Source organism: Bombina bombina, unplaced genomic scaffold (genome assembly GCF_027579735.1).
Source record: "Bombina bombina isolate aBomBom1 unplaced genomic scaffold, aBomBom1.pri scaffold_2391, whole genome shotgun sequence".
Lineage (NCBI taxonomy): Eukaryota > Metazoa > Chordata > Amphibia > Anura > Bombinatoridae > Bombina > Bombina bombina.
Window position 1 is genome coordinate 6,691 of NW_026511037.1, and position 25,715 is coordinate 32,405.

A 25,715-nucleotide genomic window follows, 5' to 3' on the forward strand; every position below is an offset into this window, starting at 1 on the left:
AGGGGGAGAGAGAGAGAGCAAAGGAGAGGGGGAGAGAGAGAGAGCAAAGGAGAGGGGGAGAGAGAGAGAGCAAAGGAGAGGGGGAGAGAGAGAGAGCAAAGGAGAGGGGGAGAGAGAGAGAGCAAAGGAGAGGGGGAGAGAGAGAGAGCAAAGGAGAGGGGGAGAGAGAGAGAGCAAAGGAGAGGGGGAGAGAGAGAGAGCAAAGGAGAGGGGGAGAGAGAGAGAGCAAAGGAGAGGGGGAGAGAGAGAGAGCAAAGGAGAGGGGGGGAGAGAGAGAGCAAAGGAGAGGGGGGGGAGAGAGAGAGCAAAGGAGAGGGGGGGGAGAGAGAGAGCAAAGGAGAGGGGGGGGAGAGAGAGAGCAAAGGAGAGGGGGGGGGAGAGAGAGAGGGGGGGGGAGAGAGAGAGCAAAGGAGAGGGGGGGAGAGAGAGAGAGCAAAAGAGAGGGGGAGAGAGAGAGCAAAAGAGAGGGGGAGAGAGAGAGCAAAAGAGAGGGGGGGGGAGAGAGTAAAAGAGAGGGGAGAGAGAGCAAGGGGTGGGACCGCTGTGCTGCAAAAAATGGCCCGTCCACACAGGCTTTAGTATTTAATAAAGTGTTATACTGTGTATTTACTGTAAATATTTCACATTCCAATGTATTTTCTTTGTTTTTTAGATTCCACTTTTGATAAAGATGGTAATGAGTCACCCTTGGAATCTGCTATCGGAATTCTTGATGTAATTCAAAATGAGCTTCAACTTGATGCAGAGCTAGTAAAAAGCAACAAACTGATGTTGAAAGAAGCTGTGAGCATTGACATATTTTCTCTAGTTTTTTATTATTTTTATTATTTATTTTGCATTGATGATTTTTTAATGCCTTAAAGGGATATTAAACAGTGCTCCTTTGGTAACAACAAATTTGTTGCGTCAGTGAGAACTTATAAAGAAACAGAAAAGAGCAAACAACTTGCTTGTTGTTTTGCACTTAGAAATTCTCAGTGTAGCCAATGCCACTGCCCTCAGGGTGATATCCGAGATGACATGTTAGCAAATTAGGTTGTATTCTACCTGTTTTAAGAATGGGCAAATCTGACTCTGTTTATCTAGTCTATTCACTTAATAGTAAACTAGCTCATGCTACTCTAGAAGTTTTATGACATCGGGCTAGATAAAATCTTCCTGTAGAGACCACAGCCTCCTTGAAGTTTAAAAAAAAAAAAAATGAAATAAAAAGTAAAATTAATTTAAAATGATAAATAATACACATTTCAATGAGTTCTATTAAGCTACAGTATACACCAAAACAAATAAGGGCTATTTTAATAAAGCTTTTTATGCAAAGTTTACAAAATTATATAAAAATTAGCTATTTTGTCACTAAAGATGGTAAAATCAGAGAAAAGAAAAAAAGCTTGCAGTACTTTGAGTACATATGTAGACGTACATCCTATATAGTAGTTACAGAGATTTCCCCTCACTCCCTAACTAGTATGTTTACAGCCAGGAAGTCACTAAATGTCTGGCTTTCTGATGCTGGAGCTAGCCTGTGTGCTCTGTGTTTAAATGTGAAGCGCTGCAAACACTCCCCAAATGGGGTGCAATCTGACCCCTCTCTTTTTCTTAATGATAATTGGCCTCTGCAGACAACGAACATGTTAAAGCGTGTTAAAGGTTAATAAAAACATCCAGTTAAAGTGAATGTCAATTTAGATGAATCAGTGCCCGGTTTTTAATAATCCTATTAAAAACAAGGGCACTTTAATTCATCAAAATTTACATTTCACTCGTTTTCTTCAAATACTTACCTTTTAATCCTGACAGCCCCTGCAGCGCTTCCTCCGCCCATCGCAAGCCCTCTTTGCGGGTCCAAAATGATGAATCCGGCTTCCTCCAATCACGGCATTGCCTCAGGCCATGATTCCCCCAGGGGAGTAGGCTGTGATTGGAGGAAGCCGGATTCGTCATTTCTGGCGTATGAAGAGGCTTCTCACGGCCGGGGGAATCGTAGGAGCGGCTGTGTAGATTAAAAGATAAGTATTTGATAAGTGAAATGTAAAGTGCCCTTGTTTTTAATAGGATTATTAAAAACCGGGCACCGATTCATCTAAATTGACATTCACTTTAATGCAACAGACATCTGCAGTGTCAATATAAACTTTGCAATGCTACAAGCGGTAACATTTCCACGATTCTACCCGGGGTGAAACACAGATACAAAATCCAGAGCATGACACAGCTGAACATTAGTTATATCTTCATTGGATGACCTAAAACCTTTTACACTCTTTAACAGTCATGCTTGGGGAACTATCGTACTAAGAAAGGGTTCTCCTAGTCCATAAAAATGTGGTGGAATCTTACCCCCTCCCCATATCACCGTTTTATTAGCCTTTGTTGGCACCAGACATGAAGGAGAATAGTATTTTCCACAAAAAAAGTTGGCCAGCTTGGTGGAATTAGGAGGTAGACAGGTGGCATTACAACGAACCTTGGTGGGGGAAGTGTAATATTTTACAATATTATACATTTTCTGCCATTTATAAATATTAATTAAAGGGACACCGAACCCAAATGTTTTCTTTCGTGATTCTGATAGAGCATGCAATTTTAAGCAACTTTCTAATTTACGCCTATTATCAATTTGTCTTCGTTCTCTTGCTATTTTTATTTGAAAAATAAGGCATCTAAGCTTTTTTTGGTTCAGACCTGTGGACAGCACTTTTTAATTGGTGGATGAATTTATCCACCAATTGGCAAGAACAACCCAGGTTGTTCACCAAAAAATGGGCCGGCATCTGAACTCACATTCTTGAATTTCAAATAAAGATACAAAGAAAATGAAGAAAATTTGATAATAGGAGTAAATTAGAAAGTTGCTTACAATTGTATGCTTTATCTGAATCACAAAAGAAAAAATTTGGGTTCAGTGTCCCTTTAAAGGGTCATGAAACACAATTTTTTTTCTTTTGTGATTCAGATTGAGAATAACATTTAAAAAAAAGTTTCACATTCACTTCTATTGTAAAAGTTGCTTTGTTTTCATGGTATTCTTTGTTTAAAATCAGCGAGGAAAGCTCAGGAGCTTGCACGTGTCTGGAGCATTAAATGGCAGAAAAGGGTGGTGCTATCTAGTGCCCTTGCAAATGATAACAATTTTTGTGAGACTGCTGCAGGCGTGCATACTCCTGAGCTTACCTCCCTGATTTTAAACAAAGGATGCAAATAGAACTAAGACAATTTTGCTAATATAAATAAATTAGAAAGACGGTTTTTTTTTTTAAATTGAATGTTCTATCCGAATCATGAAAGAAAGGAAAAAAAATCACGTTCCTTTAAGCTATTCAAAGTACAAATAAATTGCATACTTTAACATGGTCTTGGGAAGAACACTGTCTTATATTAGAGCAATTTGTTTGGTGCAGTTGTAACTCCATTGTTTTGTCTGTAGCAGAAAAAAACAAGATAACATACTGCAAGTAAGGGCTCTAATGTTAGGAAGGTTAGGCCTGTGAAGCCTGTCACATTATTTCACTTTACAGGACTGGAAAATCCAAATTTTCAGACTTAAAGGGACACTGTACCCAAAATTTTTCTTTTGTAATTCAGATAGAGCATGCAATTTTAAGCAACTTTCTAATTTACTCCTATTATCAATTTTTCTTCGTTCTCTTGCTATCATTATTTGAAAAAGAAGGCATCTAAGCTTTTTTTGGTTTCAGTACTCTGGACAGCACTTTATCGGTGGATGAATTTATCCACCAATCAGCAAGGAGAACCCAGGTTGTTCACCAAAAATGGGCCGGCATCTAAACTTACATTCTTGCATTTCAAATAAAGATACCAAGAGAATGAAGAAAATTTGATAATAGGAGTAAATTAGAAAGTTGCTTAAAATTTCATGCTCTATCTGAATCACAAAAGATTTTTTTTGGGTACAGTGTCCCTTTAAAGGGACATGAAACCCAAAATTTCTCTTTCTGATTCAGATAGAGAATACAATTTTAAACAACTTTCTAATTTACTTCTATTATCTAATCTGTTTCATTCTCTTGGTATCATTTGTTGAAGGAGCAGCAATGCACTGATACTGATTTCTAACTGAACACATTGGTGAGCCAATCACAATCAATATATAGCTGCAGCCACCAATCAACAGCTAGAACCTATGTTCTCTGCAGCTCATGAACTTGTCTTGATAAACATTTCAGCAAATGATAAAAAGAGAAGGAAGCAAATTAAATAATAGAAGTAAATTGGGTTTCAAGTCCCTTTTAAATTACAGGATAAGGAGGCAAAATAAATAATGAAAGTATGTTTTTCTGTGCATAATCAATCATTTCATATTACAATCTCCTAGTATATTTTGTTCTTTTAGACTTCTAGGAGCTTTGGCTCTCAGGATTAGTCAAGCTCTGTATTGTAAAGCTGTAATGTTCTACTTGCTCAAAATTGTTATTTACATTTTCTTTGAATATTTAACGACAAGTTTCTGTTCTTTGTGTATTGTATTTCTTTTGAGATAAAGGGACAGTGTACACTAATATATTTTCTCACCTTTAATGTGTTCCCATTTTACCTACTGGAGTGTAATCATTTGTTTACAAATGGCTCCTTCAGTTTTATTTTCTCATTTGAAATAGCTGGTTTAGTGCTAATTGTTTCCTCACCCATACTGGCCATTTATGTTAAAAAAAATCATATCCCATTTGGTGTGCGTGACAGAGAGGTGCTAAAATGTTAATGGTCTATTGTTCTCTCTATGTATTGGCCTTTGAGTAAACGGTAAAAAAAAGAAGGTAAGGAACACTTGTTCAAATTATTAGACAGATTAGATAATGGGGTCTACTTTCCTTGCTAGTTAAAGCCATTTCATCAATTCATCGTAAACACATTAGAAGATAGTACATTCCTGATTTTGAAGTAAAGGTCAATTTACTAATAGTGCCCCACGGCCTTGCATGGATGCTTAAAAATTAACACGGGTTTAATTCAAATATATATATATATATATATATATATAAGATTTTTTACCTATTTACCACTCCGACAATAAGCGCAGCTCTCCCGTTCGCCATTTTGTCAAATTAATTGACAGATGACGATTCACAAAAGAACCAATCCTTGTTTCCCCCCAGGCCTTGACGTTTATGCAAAGGGACTGAACGCCACGGGGGGGGGGGGGGAGAGAAAGGATTCGTTATTTTACAAATCATCATCTGCCAATCATTTTGATAATATGGCGGGCGGGAGAGCTGCGCTTATTGTCGCATCGTTAAATAGGTAAAAGTTCTACAAAATATTACATATGAAGAATTTCATGAATTAAACCCTTGCAATGCTGTGGGGCAATATTAGTAACCTGACCTTCACTTTAAGATGTGATGGCTATTTTCCATGAAAACAAAGCTTTTGCAAAAGGGGTTGGACCCAGCATATAAACTTTACATGGTTATATTGTCTAGCAAATCATTTTTTGGTAATTCAATATTCATCTTAAACATTAAACACTGAGAAACTATCTTTTATTTTCAGGCGGTTGTGGTGTGTATAAAGAAGAAGCAGTACGAAAGAGCTAGTAGAATTCTGCAGAAGTTATTTTCTAACCACACCAGCACAAGGGTCAGTGCACTAATTTTCAGTTGTTAAATCTGTCTAGTGATTATCGTGTGCTTAAAGGGCCACTAAACCCAAAATCTTTCTTTCATGATTCAGATAGAACATACAAATTTAAACAACATTACAATTTACTTCTATTATTTATTTTGCTTCATTTTTGAGATATCCTTATTTGAAGAAAAAGCAATGCACATGGGTGAGCCAATCACATGAGACTTCTATGTGCAGCAATCAATCAGCAGCTCTGAGCATATCTAGATATGCTTTTCAGCAAAGAATATCAAGACAATAAAACAAATTAGATAATAGAAGTACATTAGAAAGTTGTTTAAAAATGCATTCTCTTTCTAAATCATGAAAGAAAAAATGTGGGTATCATGGCCCTTTAAGGGGATTAGTGAATAATGTATATGGCCTTAGCCATATAACTTCATATACCCATCCATCACAAGGCAAATTAGGAAAAATCATTGATAAATCAAAAACCTGTACTACGTAAAATTTATAGTATGCATCATTTAAAGGTTTAAATGCTTAAAGGGACATGAAAAAAAAACATTTTTCTTTTGTGATTCAGACAGAGCATATAATATTAAACACATTTACAATTTGCTTCCATTAGCAAATGTGCTTCATTCTGTTGGTATCCTTTGTTGAAGAAGTAGTAGTGCACTGCTGGGAGCTAGCTGAACACACTGGGTAAGCCAATGACAACAGGCATATATGTGCAGCTACTAATCAGCATTTCCTGAGCCTACCTGGTTATGTTTTTCATCAAAGGACGCAAAGCGAACAACGTACATTAGATCATTGAAGTAAATTGAAAAGCTATTTAAAATAGCATGCTGTATCTGAATCATGAAAGCAAAATTGTGGGTTTCTTGTTTCTTTAATATTACTTTGGTTCACTCTCGTTTTCAAGTTTTCAAATCCACAATGCCACTCTTGTAGAATGAGATGTATTTCGATAAAGATTAAAAAGTCAAAAACGGTGAAGATGTAATTTGTTTCATGCAAGCCACTGCTGACTCTCTAAGAAGGTGCAGTGTTTGAATGCCGAAGCACGGGGCACTTACAGCATATCTGCATATGCCACTAAAAATCAGTAATAACTTTTACTAAAAGCACTTTTGTTAATGGAAGTATATTGCACAATATGTTTCTGTTTAAAATTTAAATGTATTCATGCCCATTTCAATTTTGCCTTTTCTATCTCTTTAAGCAGAATAAATAGCCATTGAGATGACAGTCTTCAATTGAAGGTCCTGGTCTGTAGAATTTTTAGATTGAAATATTTGTAGTGCTTATATAATTACATTCAAATACTACAAAGAGAGTTTGTTTAGTATAATGGTGAAAAATTGGTTTGAAATGGTGTCTTGGATTGGTTATCAATTTACATGTTAATACATTTTTTTAAAGGGACTCTGAACCTTTCGTGATTCAGATAGGGCATGACATTTTAAGCAACTTTCTAATTTACTCCTATTATCAAATTGTCTTCATTCTCTTGGTATCTTTATTTGAAATGCAAGAATGTAAGGTTAGATGCCGGCCCATTTTTGGTGAACAACCTGGGTTGTTCTTGCTGATTGGTGGATAAATTCATCGACCAATAAAAAAAGTGCTGTCCAGAGCTGAACCAACAAAAAGCTTAGATGCCTTCTTTTTCAAATAAAGATAGCAAGAGAACGAAGAAAAATTGATAATAGGAGTAAATTAGAAAGTTGCTTAAAATTGCATGCTCTATCTGAATCACAAAATATTTTTTTTTTGTGTTCAGTGTCCCTTTAATTTTGTGGATAACTTCTTTAAAGGGATATAAAACCCAAATATTTTCTTTTGTGACACAGACAGACCATGCCATTTAAAAAAAAAAAAAAAAAAAAAAAAAAGTTTACAATTTACTTCTATTATAAAATTTGCTTCTTTCCCATGATACTCTGTGTTGAACCGATACCTAGGTAGGCATCTGTAGCAGTGAAGCACTCAATGGCAGGAAATGGTGTTGCCATCTAGTGTTCTTGCAAATGGATAGCATTCTTGCTAAACTGTAACTGTATAGTACTGCTTTTCAACAAATTATACCAAGAGAATAAAGAAAAATTGGTAATAGAAGTGTTTAAAATCACATGATCTACTTGAATCCTGAAAGATTTTTTTGTTTTCTCCAACATTGGTGTGTCCGGTCCACGGCGTCATCCATTACTTGTGGGATATTCTCCTCCCCCACAGGGAAAGGCAAGGAGAGCACACAGCAAGAGCTGTCCATATAGTCCCTCCCAGGCTCCGCCCCCCCAGTCATTCTCCTTGCCGCTCTGAACAAGTAGCATCTCCTCTGGGATGGTGAGGAGTTTGTGGTGTTTAGTTGTAGTTTTTTATTCTTCTATCAAGAGTTTGTTATTTTAAAATAGTGCTGGTATGTACTATTTACTCTGAAACAGAAAGAGATGAAGAGTTCTGTTTAAAAGAGGAGTATGATTTTAGCAGACAGTAACTAAAATCAGTTGCTGTTCCCACACAGGACTGTTGAGATGAGAGAACTTCAGTTGGGGGGAACAGTTTGCAGACTTTTCTGCTCAAGGTATGACTAGCCATTTTTCTAACAAGACTGTGTAATGCTGGAAGGCTGTCATTTTCTCTCATGGGGATTGGTAAGCCATTTTCTTAGTCTCAAACAGAATAAAGGGCTTATTATGGGCTATACACTGGTAGACACTCTTAAGGGCTAAATCGATTGCTTTATTTAAGTATTATATGCAGTTTGAAGTTGAATTTCACACTTTTATAACATTGGGGAACGTTTTTTAGCACCAGGCACTTGTTAAGACACCTTCCCAGTCAGGAAGGGCCTTTCTCTGTAGTAGGCAGAGCCTCATTTTCGCGCCATTACTGTGCAGTTACTTTTGAGTACAGTACATGCAGCTGCATGTGTGTGGGTCTGGAATCCACTAAAAACGTTCCTAGAAGGCTTCATTTGATATCATATACCCCCCTGGGATTGGTGAAGTCGCAGCAAAGGCTGTAGCTGGGACTGTAAGGGGGTTAAAATTAAAAACGGCTCCGGTTTCCACATTTTAAGGGTTAACAGCTTGAAAATTGGGGTGCAATACTTTGAATGCATTAAGACACTGTGGTGAAAATTTGGTAAAGATTGGATAATTCCTTCATAGTTTTTCACATATTCAGTAATAAAGTGTGCCCTTTTTAACATTTAAAGAGACAGTAACGGTTTTGTTTTAAAACGTTTTTTGTGCTTTATTAACTAGTTTAAGCCTGTTTAACATGTCTGTACCTTCAGATAGATCATGTTCTGTATGTATGGTAGCCAATGTGGTTCCCCCTTCAAATATGTGTGATAATTGTGCCATAGCGTCCAAACAAAGTAAGGACAGTACTGTCACAAATTGTAAAGTTGCCCAGGATGATTCCTCAGATGAAGGAAGTAGACATAGTTCTACATCATCTCCTTCTGTGCCTATACCAGTTATGCCCGCGCAGGCGACCCCTAGTACTTCTAGCGCGCCAATGCTTGTTACTATGCAGCAATTGACGGCAGTAATGGATAACTCCATAGCTAATATTTTATCCAAAATGCCAGCATTTCAGAGAAAGCGCGATTGCTCTGTTTTAAACACTGTAGAGCAGGAGGGCGCTGATGATAATTTTTCTGTCATACCCTCACAACAATCTGAAGTGGCAGTGAGGGAGGGTTTGTCAGATGGGGAAATTTCTGATACAGGAAGAATTTCTCAGCAGGCAGAACCTGATGTTGTGACATTTAAATCAAAATTAGAGCATCTCCGCGCATAACTTAAGGAGGTGCTATCTACTCTGGATGATTGTGACAATCTGGTCAACCCAGAAAAATTGTGCAAGATGGACAAGTTCCTTGAGGTCCCGGTGCACCCTGATGCTTTTCCGATACCTAAACGGATGGCGGACATAGGGAATAAGGAGTGGGAGAAGCCAGGCATACCTTTTGTCCCTCCTCCTATATTTAAGAAATTGTTCCCTATGGTCGACCCCAGGAAGGACACATGGCAAACAGTCCCTAAGGTCGAGGGGGCGGTTTCTACTCTAGCCAAGCGCACGACCATTCCTATTGAGGACAATTGTGCTTTCAAAGATCCTATGGATAAAAAATTGGAGGGTTTGCTTAAAAAGATTTTTGTACAGCAAGGTTACCTCCTTTAACCTATTTCGTGCATTATTCCTGTCACTACAGCGGCGTGGTTCTGGTTCGAGGAACTGGAAAAGTCGCTCAGTAGGGAGACTCCATATGAGGAAGTCATGGACAGAATTCACGCACTTAAGTTAGCCAATTCCTTTATTTTAGACACCGCTTTGCAGTTAGCGAGGTTAGCGGCGAAAAATTCAGGGTTTACAATTGGGGCGCGTAGAGCGCTCTGGCTAAAGTCTTGGTCGGCGGATGTATCTTCCAAGACAAAATTGCTTAATACCCCTTTCAAAGGTAAGACCCTTTTTGGGCCAGAATTGAAAGAGATTATTTCAGACATCACTGAGGGAAAGGGCCATGCCCTCCCACAAGATAAACCTTTCAAGGCTAAGAATAAGTCCATTTTTCGTTCCATTCGCAATTTCAGGAACGGACCGGCTTCCAACTCGGCAGCCTCTAGACAAGAGGGTAACGCTTCCCAGACTAAACCAGCTTGGAAATCAATGCAAGGCTGGAACAAGGGTAAACAGGCCAAGAAGCCTGCTGCTGCTATCAAAACAGCATGAAGGGGTAGCCCCCGATCCGGGACCGGATCTAGTAGGGGGCAGACTCTCTCTCTTTGCTCAGGCTTAGGCAAGAGATGTTCAGGATCCCTGGACACTAGAAATAGTCTCTCAGGGTTTTCTTCTGGAGTTCAAGGAACTACCCTCAAGGGGAAGGTTCCACATGTCTAACTTATCTTCAAACCAAATAAAGAGACAGGCATTCTTACATTGTGTAGAAGACCTGTTAAAGATGGGAGTGATACACCCAGTTCCAACTGTGGAACAAGGTCGGGGGTTTTACTCAAATCTGTTTGTAGTTCCCAAAAAAGAGGGAATTTTCAGACCAATTCTGGATTTAAAAAATCTAAACAAATTTCTCAGAGTTCCATCGTTCAAATGGAAACCATTCGAACAATTTTATCTACAATCCAGGAGGGTCAATTTATGACTACCGTGGATTTAAAGGATGCATATCTACATATTCCTATCCACAAAGATCATCCAAGGATTTTCACAAAGGTGCTAGGGTCCCTTCTAGAGGTTCTAAGACCAAGGGGTATTGCAGTGGCACCTTATCTGGACGACATTCTAATCCAAACGTCGTCTCTTTCCAAAGCAAAGGCTCATACAGACATTGTTCTAGCCTTTCTCATATCTCACGGGTGGAAGGTGAACGTAGAAAAGAGTTCCCTGTCTCCGTCGACAAGAGTTCCCTTCTTGGGAACGATAATAGATTCTTTAAAAATGAAGATCTTCCTGACAAAAGTCAGAAAGTCAAAGCTTCTAAAGCTTGTCAAGTTCTTCACTCTATTCTGCAGCCTTCCATAGCTCAGTGCATGGTAGTAGTAGGGTTGATGGTTGCAGCAATGGACATAGTTCCTTTTGCTCAAATTCATCTAAGACCATTACAACTGTGCATGCTCAAGCAGTGGAATGGGGACTATACAGACTTGTCTCCAAAGATTCAAGTAGACCAGATGACCAGAGACTCACTCCGTTGGTGGTTGTCACAGGATCACCTGTCTCAGGGAATGAGTTTCCGCAGACCAGAGTGGGTCATTGTCACGACCGACGCCAGTCTATTAGGCTGGGGCGCGGTCTGGGATTCCCTGAAAGCTCAGGGTCTATGGTCTCGGGAAGAGTCTCTTCTCCCGATAAACATCCTGGAACTGAGAGCGATATTCAATGCTCTCCGGGCTTGGCCTCAACTAGCGAAGGCCGGATTCATAAGATTCCAGTCAGACAACATGACGACTGTAGCTTACATCAACCATCAGGGAGGAACAAAGAGTTCCTTGGCGATGAGAGAGGTAGCCAAGATCATCAAATGGGCGGAGGATCACTCCTGCCATCTATCTGCAATTCACATCCCAGGAGTAGACAACTGGGAGGCGGAATATCTGAGTCGTCAGACTTTCCATCCGGGGGAGTGGGAACTCCACCCGGAGGTTTTTGCCCAGTTGACTCAATTATGGGACATTCCAGACATGGATCTGATGGCGTCTCGTCAGAACTTCAAGGTTCCTTGCTACGGGTCCAGATCCAGGGATCCCAAGGCGACTCTAGTGGATGCATTAGTGACGCCTTGGTCGTTCAACCTAGCTTATGCATTTCCATCGTTCCCTCTCCTTCCCAGGCTTGTAGCCAGGATCAAACAGGAGAAGGCCTCAGTGATTCTGATAGCTCCTGCGTGGCCACGCAGGACTTGGTATGCAGACCTGGTGAATATGTCATCGGCTCCACCATGGAAGCTACCTTTGAGACAGGATCTTCTAGTGCAAGGTCCATTCGAACATCCAAATCTAGTTTCTCTCCAGCTGACTGCTTGGAAATTGAACGCTTGATTTTATCCAAGCGCGGGTTTTCAGATTCAGTGATAGATACTCTGGTCCAAGCCAGAAAACCTGTGACTAGAAGGATTTACCATAAAATATGGAAAGGATATATCTGTTGGTGTGAATCCAAGGGATTCTCATGGATTAATATTCCCAGGATCCTCTCCTTTCTAACAAGAAGGTTTGGATAAGGGATTGTCAGCGAGTTCTCTAAAAGGACAGAGATCTGCTTTATCTGTCTTGTTACACAGACGACTGGCAGCTGTGCCAGATGTACAAGCTTTTGTACAGGCTTTGGTCAGAATCAAACCTGTTTACAGACCTTTGACTCCTCCCTGGAGTCTAAATTTTAGTTTTTTCAGTTCTTCAAGGGGTTCCATTTGAACCCTTATATTCCATAGATATCAAGTTACTATCTTGGAAAGTTCTGTTTTTGGTTGCTATTTCTTCTGCTAGAAGAGTTTCTGAACTATCTGCTTTGCAGTGTGATCCACCCTATCTGGTGTTCCATTCAGATAAGGTTGTTTTGCGTACCAAGCCTGGTTTTCTTCCAAAAGTTGTTTCCAACAAGAATATTAACCAGGAAATAGTTGTCCCTTCTTTGTGTCCGAATCCAGTTTCAAAGAAGGAACATTTGTTACACCATTTAGATGTAGTCCGTGCTTTAAAGTTCTATTTAGAAGCAACAAAGGATTTCAGACAAAACTTCTTTTTTGTTTGTCGTTTATTCTGATAAAAGGAGAGGACAAAAAGCTACTGCTACCTCTCTTTCTTTCTGGCTGAAAAGCATTATCCGATTGGCTTATGAGACTGCCGGACGGCAGCCTCCTGAACGAATCACAGCTCACTCTACTAGGGCTGTGGCTTCCACATGGGCCTTCAAGAACGAGGCTTCTGTTGATCAGATATGTGAGGCAGCAACTTGGTCTTCTCTGCACACTTTTGCCAAATTCTACAAATTTGATACTTTTTGCTTCTTCGGAGGCTATTTTTGGGAGAAAGGTTTTGCAAGCCGTGGTGCCTTCTGTTTAGGTAACCTGATTTGCTCCCTCCCTTCATCCGTGTCCTAAAGCTTTGGTATTGGTTCCCACAAGTAATGGATGACGCCGTGGACCGGACACACCAATGTTGGAGAAAACAGAATTTATGCTTACCTGATAAATTACTTTCTCCAACGGTGTGTCCGGTCCACGGCCCGCCCTGGTTTTTTAATCAGGTTTCAAAAATTTCTCTCTCTATACACTACAGTCACCACGGCACCCTATAGTTTCTCCTTTTTTTCTCCTAACCGTCGGTCGAATGACTGGGGGGGCGGAGCCTGGGAGGGACTATATGGACAGCTCTTGCTGTGTGCTCTCCTTGCCTTTCCCTGTGGGGGAGGAGAATATCCCACAAGTAATGGATGACGCCGTGGACCGGACACACCGTTGGAGAAAGTAATTTATCAGGTAAGCATAAATTCTGTTTTTTTTATGTCCCTTTTAACCCTTTAAAGTGAATGTAAATTTTGATGCTAAAGTGCCTGGTTTTTAAAAATTTGATTAAAAACTGGGGCACTTTAATTCATCAAAATTTACATTTCACTCCTGTTGAGAAGAAAAAGTTACATTTTAATCTTGACAGCAGCTCCAGCTTCCTCCACCCGTCGCAAAGCCTCTTCCTGGGTCTAAAATGAGGAATCCGGCTTCCTCCAATCACGGCAATCAGAAATGGCTTGCAACGACCAGAGGAAGCTGGAGCAGCTGTCAAGAGTAAAAAGTAAGTTTTTTTTTTTTGTTTTTTTTTTTCTTCACAACACAAGTGAAATGTAAATTTTGATGAATTAAAGTGCCCCTGTTTTTAATCGAATTTTAAAACTGGGGACTTTAGCATCAAAATTTACATTCACTTTAAGGACCACAGCACTTTTCCATTTTCTGACCGTTTGGAACCAGGGCTATTTTTAAATTTTTACTGTCTTTGTGTTTAGCTGTAATTTTCCTCTTACTCGATTACTGAACCCACACATGTTATAGGGCAATAAATACAAGTAGCACTTTGCTATTTCCAAACCTTTTTTTTTCTCAAAATTAGCGATAGTTACATTGGAACACTGATATCTGTCAGGAATCCCTGAATATCCCTTGACATGTATATATATTTTTTAGAAGACAACCCAAAGTATTGATCTAGGCCCATTTTGGTATATTTCATGCCATCATTTCACCGCCAAATGCGATCAAATAAAAAAAAAATTGTTCACTTTTTCACAAACTTTAGGTTTCTCAATGAAATTTTTTACAAACAACTTGTGCAATTATGGCACAAATGGTTGTAAATGCTTCTCAAGGACCCCCTTTTGTTCAGAAATAGCAGACTTATATGGCCTTGGCGTTGCTTTTTAGTAATTAGAAGGCCGCTAAATGCTGCTGCGCACCACATGTGTATTATGCCCAGCAGTGAAGGGGTTAATTAGGGAGCTTGTAGGGTTAATTGTAGCTTTAGTGTAGTGGACAACCCAAAGTATTGATCTAGGCCCATTTTGGTATATTTCATGCCACCATTTCACTGCCAAGTGCGATCAAATAAAAAAAAAAAGTAAAATTTTTCACAATTTCAGGTTTCTCACTGAAATTATTTACAAACAGCTTGTGCAATTATGGCACAAATGGTTGTAAATGCTTCTCTAGGATCCCCTTTGTTCAGAAATAGCAGACATGTATGGCTTTGGCGTTGCTTTTTGGTAATAAGAAGGCCGCTAAATGCTGCTGCGCACCACACTTGTAATATGCCCAGCAGTTAAGGGGCTAATTGGGAAGCTTGTAGGGTTAATTTAGCTTAAGTGTAGAGATCATCCTCCCACCTGACATATCCCTCCCTGACCGTCCTCAAACAGCTCTCTTCCCTCCCCCACCTCACAATTGTCACCGCCACCTTAAGTGCTGGCAGAAAGTCTGCCAGTACCGAAATAAAAAGCATTTTTTAAAATATATATATATATATATATATATATATATATATATATATATATATATATATATATATATATATATATATATATATATATTCAGTCTGCAGTGATGGATTCCCCCCCCCCCATACATCTCTCTAACCCTCCCCCCCCCCACCTATTTGCCGCCATCTTGGATACTGTCAGCTATCTACCAGTACCCAGTTTGCCCCCTCAAAAAGGTTTCTTTTTTATTTCAATAATTATACCCTGGAAGCGATCACGATCGCTTCCAGCGCTTCAAAACACATGTTCATAAATGTACACCCTGCAGCATCTATAACTAATACGTGTCCAGGAAAACATAGCTGAGGTGGTAACCCTAGTTATGGTATTTTTATTCATTCATATATGTATTAAAGTGATGGTAAATACGAGCGTTTAAAAAAAATGCTAGGATTTACCATCACTAAAAATAAACAGGCCTTTCAGTCATCCGTTTCTAAAAAAGGATGCTACTCGCTAAAGTCTGCGGCTCTGGCCGCTCATGGCACATCACTCTTTTCTCAATGAACTGAGGTTTCTACTGCGAAACCAATAGCCGTGATACAGAACACTGTCCTATGACTAGCACAGTTATTGGTTTATAGGTGGAAATATCGTCGAGAAAAGAGGGCTGTGCAGTGGGAGGCCAGAGATGCTGAGTTTAGCAAGGAGGCCGCGTCGCACAAAGGGTGAGTTTAGCACATTTTTTTTTTTTACAAACTGATGACTGAAAGTCCTGTTTATGTTTAGTGATGTTAAATCCTATAGTTTTTTAAAAACTCAGATTTACCATCTGTTACGGTACCAACATGATACCAAGGGTTAATACCAGATGAACAATGTCCTGAATAGGGAATCGGCAATTCACAACTCCAACCAGTTTTCCCCTCAAACATGAGACCAAGCTCCACATTGAGTGTAAAAAACAGAGTGTACTTTATTAAGGGCCATATGCCCAGTATATATGCAGGTCTAACCCCAGATGGGGGGTTGAAAGAATGTTGTACATTAGCTAGAGAGACAACACCCTTTGACAGGCCACAATAGGATTACATTATTCAAACAGATAACAATTTAAACACAAGACATTTGGCTTTTCTTATCACCTAGGCGTCTGCTCTCTAGAGGTGATTAAACAATGGAATGTTTATCACTTAAACGTAATTATAGCACACAATAGCTGAGGCCAGCAAACCTGTCTTTTAGGAAACAGCTTCTCAAAGCTACACAAGGTCAATTCTTTTAGTTCTGACCACAGGGTCTGTCACACCATCTCTTTAAGTAGGCTGTTGACAATAAGGCAGTCAGACTGTATTCCTTAGGTTATTATACTCTTTTCTCTTGTAAGGTGTATCCAGTCCACGGATCATCCATTACTTGTGGGATATTCTCATTCCCAACAGGAAGTTGCAAGAGGACCCACAGCAAAGCTGTTATATAGCTCCTCCCCTAACTGTCATAGCCAGTCATTCTCTTGCAACTCTCAACAAGCAAGGACGTTGTAGGAGAGAGTGGTTAAATATAGCTAGTTTATTTTCTTCAATCAAAAGTTTGTTATTTTTAAATAGTACGATTTGTGCTATTTTATCTCAGGCAGTAAATAGAAGAAGAATCTGCCTGAGGTTTCTATGATCTTAGCAGGTTGTAACTAAGATCCATTGCTATTCTCACATATGTCTGAGTGGATTACACAGATGAGGTAACTTCAGCGAGAGAATGGCGTGCAGTTTATTCTGCTATCAGGTATGTGCAGTTATAATTTTTTCTAGAGATGGAAAACACTAGAAAATGCTGCTGATACCGGATTAATGTAAGTTAAGCCTGAATACAGTGATTTAATAACGACTGGTATCATGCTTACTCCCAGGGGTAATACCCTTATGATATTGCAATATAAAACGTTTGCTAGCATGTTTAATCGTTTTTATATATGCTTTGGTGATAAAACTTTATTGGGGCCTAGTTTTTTTCCACATGGCTGGCTTAAATTTTGACTAGACTTTCCACTGTTGTTATATAAAAGTTACAGTTGGTGCAGTTAAAATTACAAACTGTGACATCCAGCTTCCCTCAAAGGCCCTCTGAATGCTATAGGACATCTCTAATGGGCCCAAAGGCTTTCCAAAGTCGTTTATTGGGGAAGGTAGGGCCACAGCTTGCTGTGGCAATTGGTTGTGACTATTAAAAAACGTCTATTTCGTTTTTTTGAACTAAGGGGTTAATCATCCATTTGCAAGTGGGTGCAATGCTCTGTTAGCCTATTATACACACTGTAAAAATTTCGTTTGATTTACTGCATTTTTTCACTGTTTTTCAAATTCTGACAAAATTTGTTTCTCTTAAAGGCACAGTACCGTTTTTTATATTTGCTTGTTAACTTGATTTAAAGTATTTTCCAAGCTTGCTAGTCTCATTGCTAGTCTGTATAAACATGTCTGACATAGAAGAAACTCCTTGTTTATTATGTTTAAAAGCCATGGTGGAACCCCCTCTTAGAATGTGTACCAAATGTACTGATTTCATTTTATGCAATAAAGATCATTTTCTGTCTTTAAAAAATTTATCACCAGAGGAATCTGACGAGGGGGAAGTTATGCCGACTAACTTTCCCCACGTGTCAGACCCTTTGACTCCCACTTAAGGGACTCACGCTCAAATGGCGCCAAGTACATCTAGGGCGCCCATAGCATTTACTTTACAAGACATGGCGGCAGTCATGGATAATACACTGTCAGCAGTATTAGCCAGACTACCTGAACTTAGAGGTAAGCGAGATAGCTCTGGGGTGAGACAAAATGCAGAGCATACTGACGCTTTAAGAACCATGTCTGATACTGCCTCACAATATGCAGAAGCTGAGGAAAGAGAGCTTCAGTCAGTGGGTGATGTTAATGACTCAGGAAAGATACCTGATTCTAATATTTCTACATTTAAATTTAAGCTTGAACACCTCCACGTGTTGCTTAGGGAGGTTTTAGCTGCTCTGAATGACTGTGATACCATTGCAGTGCCAGAGAAATTGTGTAGACTGGATAAATACTTTGCAGTGCCGGTGTGTACTGATGTTTTTCCAAATACCTAAAAGGTTTACAGAAATTATTAATAAGGAATGGGATAGACCAGGTGTGCCGTTCTCTTCCCCTCCTATTTTTAGAAAAATGTTTCCAATAGACGCCACCACACGGGACTTATGGCAGACAGTCCCTAAGGTGGAGGGAGCAGTTTCTACTCTAGTAAAGCGTACTACTATCCCTGTCGAGGACAGTTGTGCTTTTTTTTTTTTTTTTTTAGATCCAATGGATAAAAAATTAGAGGTTACCTTAAGAAAATATTTATTCAACAAGGTTTTATCCTACAGCCCCTTGCATGCATTGCCCCTGTCACTGCTGCTGCGGCGTACTGGTTTGAGTCTCTGGAAGAGGCTTTACAGGTAGCGACTCCATTGAATGACATACTTGGCAAACTTAGAGCACTTAAGCTAGCCAATTCTTTTATTCTGATGCCATTGTTCATTTGACTAAACTAACGGCTAAGAATTCTGGTTTTGCTATACAGGCACGCAGAGCGCTATGGCTTAGATCATGGTCAGCTGACGTGACTTCAAAATCTAAGCTACTTAACATTCCCTTCAAGGGGCAGACCCTATTCGGGCCTGGTTGAAGGAGATTATTGCTGATATCACTGGAGGAAAAGGTCATGCCCTTCCTCAGAACAGGTCCAAATCTAGGGCCAAACAGTCTAATTTTCGTGCCTTTCAAAACTTCAAGGCAGGTGCGGCATCAACTTCCTCTAATAATAAACAAGAGGGAACTTTTGCTCAATCCAAGATGGTCTGGAGACCAAACCTGACCTGGAAAAAAGGTAAGCAGGTAAAAAAGCCTGCTGCTGCCTCTAAGACAGCATGAAGGAACGGCCCCCTATCCGGGAACGGATCTAGTAGGGGGCAGACTTTCACTCTTCGCCCAGGCGTGGGCAAGAGATGTTCAGGATCCCTGGGCGTTGGAAATTATATCCCAGGGATATCTTCTGGACTTCAAAGCTTCCCCCCCAAAAGGGAGATTTCACCTTTCACAATTATCTGCACACCAGATAAAGAGAGAGGCATTCTTACACTGTGTACGAGACCTCCTAGTTATGGGAGTGATCCATCCAGTTCCAAAGGAGGAACAGGGACAGGGTTTTTACTCAAATCTGTTTGTGGTTCCCAAAAAAGAGGGAACCTTCAGACAAATTTTGGATCTAAAGATCTTAAACAAATTCCTCAAAGTTCCGTCGTTCAAGATGGAAACTATTCGTACCATCCTACCACTGATCCAGGAGGGTCAATATATGACTACAGTGGATCTAAAGGATGCTTATCTTCACATTCCGATACACAAAGATCATCATCGGTTTCTCAGGTTTGCCTTTCAAGACAGGCATTACCAGTTGTATCTCTTCCCTTGGGATTAGCTACAGCCCCAAGAATCTTTACAAAGGTTCTAGGGTCGCTTATGGCGGTCCTAAGGCTGCGGGGCATAGCAGTAGCCCCTTATTTAGACGACATCCTGATACAGGCGTCAAACTTCCAAATTGCCAAGTCTCATACGGACGTAGTACTGGCATTTCTGAGGTCGCATGGGTGGAAAGTGAACGAGGAAAAGAGTTCTCTATCCCCACTCACAAGAGTTTCCTTTCTAGGGACTCTGATAGATTCTGTAGAAAGGAAAATTCACCTGACGGAGTCTAGGTTATCAAGGCTTCTAAATTCCTGCCGGGTTCTTCATTCCATTCCGCGCCCTTCAGTGGTTCAGTGTATGGAAGTAATCGGCTTAATGGTAGCGGCAATGGACATAGTGCCGTTTGCACGCTTACACCTCAGACCACTGCAACTATGCATGCTCAGTCAGTGGAACGGGGATTACACAGATTTGTCCCCTCAACTGAATCTGGACCAAGAGACCAGGGATTCTCTTCTCTGGTGGCTATCTCGGGTCCATCTGTCCAAAGGTATGACCTTTCGCAGGCCAGATTGGACAATTGTTACGACAGATGCCAGCCTTCTAGGTTGGGGTGCAGTCTGGAACTCCCTGAAGGCTCAGGGATCGTGGACTCAGGAGGAGTCTCTCCTTCCATTAAATATTCTGGAACTAAGAGCGATATTCAAGGCTCTTCAGGCTTGGCCTCAGTTAGCAACTCTGAGGTACATCAGATTTCAGTCGGACAACATCACGACTGTAGCTTACATCAACCATCAAGGGGGAACGAGAAGTTCCCTAGAGATGTTAGAAGTTTCAAAAATAATTTGCTGGGCAGAGATTCACTCTTGCCACCTATCAGCTATCCATATCCCAGGTGTAGAGCACTGGGAGGCGGATTTTCTAAGTCGTCAGACTTTTCATCCGGGAGAGTGGGAACTCCATCCGGAGGTTTTTGCACAAGTGATTCATTGTTGGGGCAAACCAGAACTGGATCTCATGGTGTCTCGCCAGAACGCCAAAGCTTCCGTGTTACGGATCCAGGTCCAGGGATCCCAAGGCGACACTGATAGATGCTCTAGCAGCGCCCTGGTCTTTCAACCTGGCTTATGTGTTTCCACCGTTTCCTCTGCTCCCTCGACTGATTGCCAAGATCAAGCAGGAGAGAGCATCAGTGATTCTGATAGCACCTGCGTGGCCACGCAGGACCTGGTATGCAGATCTAGTGGACATGTCATCCTTTCCACCATGGTCTCTGCCTCTGAAACAGGACCTTCTACTTCAGGGTCCTTTCATCCATCCAAATCTAATTTCTCTGAGGCTTACTGCCTGGAGATTGAACGCTTGATTTTATCAAAGCGTGGCTTCTCCGAGTCAGTTATTGATACCTTAAGACAGGCACGAAAGCCTGTCACCAGGAAAATTTACCATAAGGTATGGCGTAGATATCTTTATTGGTGTGAATCCAAGGGTTACTCATGGAGTAAGGTCAGGATTGCTAGGATATTATCTTTTCTCCAAGAAGGTTTGAAAAAAGGATTGTCAGCTAGTTCCTTAAAGGGACAGATTTCTGCTCTGTCTATTCTTTTGCACAAGCGTCTGGCAGACGTTCAGGCATTTTGTCAGGCTTTAGTTAGAATCAAGCCTGTGTTTAAACCTGTTGCTCCACCATGGAGCTTAAACTTGGTTCTTAAGGTTCTTCAAGGAGTTCCGTTTGAACCTCTTCATTCCATAGATATCAAGCTTTTATCTTGGAAAGTCCTTTTTTTTTTTTTTTTTTTTTTTTTGGTAGCTATTTCCTTGGCTCGTAGAGTCTCTGAGCTATCTGCCTTACAATGTGATTCTCCTTATCTGATTTTTCATACGGATAAGGTAGTCCTGCGTACCAAACCTGGGTTCTTACCTAAGGTGGTATCTAACAAGAATATCAATCAAGAGATTGTTGTTCCATCCTTGTGTTACACAATCTGGACGTGGTCCGTGCTTTAAAGTTTTACTTACAAGCTACTAAAGATTTTCGTCAAACATCTGCTTTGTTTGTTGTCTACTCTGGACAGAAGAGAGGTCAAAAGGCTTTGGCAACCTTTTTTTCTTTTTGACTAAGAAGCTTAATCCGCTTAGCCTATGAGACTGCTGGACAGCAGCCTCCTGAAAGGATTACAGCTCATTCCACTAGAGCTGTGGCTTCCACTTGGGCCTTTAAAAATGAGGCTTCTTTTGATCAGATTTGCAAGGCAACGACTTGGTCTTCGCTTCATATTTTTTCAAAATTTTACAAATTTGATACTTTTGCTTCTTCGGAGGCTATATTTGGGGGAGAGGTTTTACGGGCAGTGGTTCCTTCCATTTAAGTTCCTGCCTTGTCCCTCCCTTCATCCGTGTACTTTAGCTTTAGCTTTGGTATTGGTATCCCACAAGTAATGGATGATCCGTGGACTGGATACACCTTACAAGAGAAAACACAATTTATGCTTACCTGATAAATTTATTTCTCTTGTGGTGTATCCAGTCCACGGCCCGCCCTGTCATTTTAAGGCAGGTAATTTTTTAATTTAAACTACAGTAACCACTGCACCCTATGGTTCCTCCTTTCTCGGCTTGTTTTCGGTCGAATGACTGGCTATGACAGTTAGGGGAGGAGCTATATAACAGCTTTGCTGTGGGTCCTCTTGCAACTTCCTGTTGGGAATGAGAATATCCCACAAGTAATGGATGATCCGTGGACTGGATACACCACAAGAGAAATAAATTTATCAGGTAAGCATAAATTGTGTTTTTGGGATCTGTCACCCAACTGCTTCTTACCGTGTGTGCTTCAGTCTTGAGTAATGGCTTGGAAGATGATTTTTAAAAAAAAAAAAGTATAATAAATATTATTGAATTGAAGTTGCAGGCTTTAATGTTTTGCAAAAAAAACCAAAAAAACAACCTTGCTATATAAACTATGTAAGCTGCTATTGTGGCACTATAAGGAACTAAAAGTAATGTACTTAATTACTCTGTTTTGTGTCCCTTTAAATGTACAGATCACAAGTTTTAAGTCAAACATATTACCGCAAAATACTTTTGTTTAAAGATAAATAGTGATCTTATGTAGAAGTCATGTGCTGGCTTTAGGGCAGTATTGGCTAACAAGTTTGTATTTTCTACTTAGATTGCTATGCACGTTAGTAGATCAGCATTTGTTTCTATTACATATGAATTGTTGCTTTCATATATAAAATAAAGTTTTTGAATTTCCAGTTTTAGATTTAGGGCTTCTTTATTTATAGATTTGTCTTGGTCCTTGAAAGTTGTGCTATAGTTACATCTTTGTTTCTCTTTAGAAACTTCATGCTGACCTGAAGGAAATTATAAAGGAAAGGAACCTAAAACATCCTATCGTTCGGAGGTTCTCTTTTTCCACCATAAAGCAGAAGATCTACAAACTTTTTGAGAGCCTTATTGATGACGCTGCTCCCTTCTTGTTGACTGTAGGTAGACTTGATTTTCATGCATGTTGTAAAGTATATCGCATTAGTTTGGACTAAGATTGTGACCATCAGCCATAGGTTGGCTGCAACCATAGTAGCCAAACAAGCTTAAAGGGACAGTCTACACTAAAATTGTTATTGTTTAAAAAGATAGATAACGCCTTACTACCCATTCCCCAGCTTTGCACAATCAACATTGATATATAAATGTACTTTTAACCTTTAAACCTCTACATTTCTCCCTGTTTCTAAGCCACTACAGACAACCTCTTATCACATGCTTTTTTTATTTGCTTTTCACAACAGGAGACTGCTAGTTCATGTGGGCCATAAGGATAATATTGTGTTAAGTCCCGAGGAGTTATTTAAGAGTCAGCACAACACAGCACTAATTGGCGAAAATGCAAGTCAATAGATAATAAATAAAAAGTGATGTGATCAGGGGGCTGTCAGAAGATGTTTAGATACAAGGTTATTTTCAAAATTGTAAGTAATTTTTGTGTGTGTAGTGTTTGTTTCATATTTCCATTAAAGGGATAGAAAGGTAAAAAATGAAATGTGCATGGGTGCATTTCAATTTGAAGTATAAGCATTTTTGCAATATACTTTCATTAGCAAAAATGCTTCTAGTAAAAGTTCTTACTGTTTTTCTGTGGCATATGCACATATCCTGTGAGGGCCCCTGCACAAGTAAAGAAACTCTATGCCTGCTCAGAGAGTTAGTGTTGACTTGTAAGACACACATTATGTCTTCAGAAGCAATACACACTACCCCCAGCTCTCTGAACAGGAATAGTGTTTGAATACTGGTGCAGGTGCTCACAGGATATGTGCATATAGTGCATACAAACAGTAAAAACTTTTACTAGAAGCTTTTTTTGCTTATGAAACTTTATTGCAAAAAATATTTTTTTTAAATTGTAATGCACCCATGCACATTTTTTTATTATTATTATTGAGGACATAGGAATAAATGTACAAACAATAATAAAGAACAATGGTCACTTCAAATATTTGCATTATATTTGAAAACCAGTATTAAAAACATAAAAATATAATTCCTTTTTTTACCCTTTTCTGATTTATAAAGATAACTTTTGGACCTCTGATCCAGTAATATACAGTAAACAAAGGGTTAACATTACTTAAAGGGATAGTGAACTCCAAAATTGTTATTGTTTAAATATATATATATATATATATATATATATATATATATATATATATATATATATATATATATATATATATATATATAATCCCTTTATTTACCATACCCCAGTTTTGCATAACCAACACTGTTATAGAAATACACTTTTGACCTCTGTAATTACCTTGTATCTAAGCTTCTGCTGACTGCCTCCTTATCTCAGATCTTTTGACAGACTTGCATTTCAGGCAATTAGTGCTGACTCTTAAATAACTTCACGTGCATGAGCACAATATTATCTATATGAAACACATGAACCAATGCCCACTAGCTGTGAAAAACTGTCAAATGCAGAGGCGACCTTCAAGGGCTTAGAAATTAGCATACAAGCCTACCTAGGTTTAGCATTCAACTAAGAATAACAAGAGCAAATTTGATGATAAAAGTACATTAGAAAATTTTTAAAATTACATGCCCTATCTGAATCATGAAAGTTTAATTTGGACTTTACTATCCCTTTAAAGTTCAGTTTGAAATCTTCTAAATATATTGAATAAGTGATAGACAAAAGAAAAAAAAGGACAAAATAAAGACCACTCCTGGACATGTTAATTATTCAACTTGTGGAATAAAAGTTAACGAACATCTTATATAAGCTAATTCTTTATTTCAGTCAAATGATGGTAGAAACCATGAAAAAATAACTATAGTCAATAACTAAGGAACAAATGCTTGACACTGCCCTGATAATAGATTCCGTAGAAAGTAAACCCTCCCTCTTAAGTTCATACAGAAAATGTGTACTATGTACAAGAAAAAATATTATCATCAGGGATACCGTAAATTCGTATTCACAGTCCTCAGTCTTTAAAGCAAGAACAAATATAAACACAGTCTCATAGGTTGGCATGTCGGTAACGGTCAGACTGCTATGCACACTTTACCTTCACCGTATTTGTAAGTGTGACCGACCGGCTCCGGTCCATAGAGAGTGGTTTGTATCTGAGTGCAACGTACTAAGTAAAGTCACAATCGGACATGTAAAACTTGTATATATGAAAACACTCACCACCTCCCCTCTTCGGAGACACCGACCTGGCACCTGTGACCTCTTGAGTGCTGTGTTCTGTTCGGTCCCAGATATACGCCGTAAAGAGAGCTCTACCCGGAATATAGGTACAGAGTAGTAATCCAGTAAAGAAAAGAAAGTACCCGGGGAGCTCTTTTTAAAATCCAAAGTGCTTTATTGAGATACATTCATTAAAAATTTATTTGCAGCAGCAAACAAACGATCCGTGTGTTCATTGTCAAACACACATTGTGTTCCACTGAGGTAGCGTCAAGGGGTCAGCTGACGCGTTTCAGCCTATAGCCGTAGTCAAAGCTGTATGACCCCCTCACACACCTCCGTACTTTAAAAGACAGTAAGTTGCTTCTCATTGGTTAAATGAAAATATGACGCTACTCACTTGCTATTGGTTGTACATTTCAATGCATACAGTCAAA

At 39.5% G+C, this 25,715-nt stretch overlaps 1 protein-coding gene across 1 annotated transcript; it reads left to right on the forward strand.

The window, feature by feature from the left end:
* Positions 1-652: 652 nt before the first annotated feature.
* On the forward strand, positions 653-23,059 carry LOC128643571 (telomeric repeat-binding factor 2-like; the record flags this gene model as incomplete). Its single annotated transcript, XM_053696413.1, has 3 exons — positions 653-783; positions 5,512-5,598; positions 22,913-23,059. Coding segments are annotated over 3 exons (365 nt in total), but the record flags the coding sequence as incomplete, so codon positions are not given.
* Between the last annotated feature and the right edge of the window lie 2,656 nt (positions 23,060-25,715).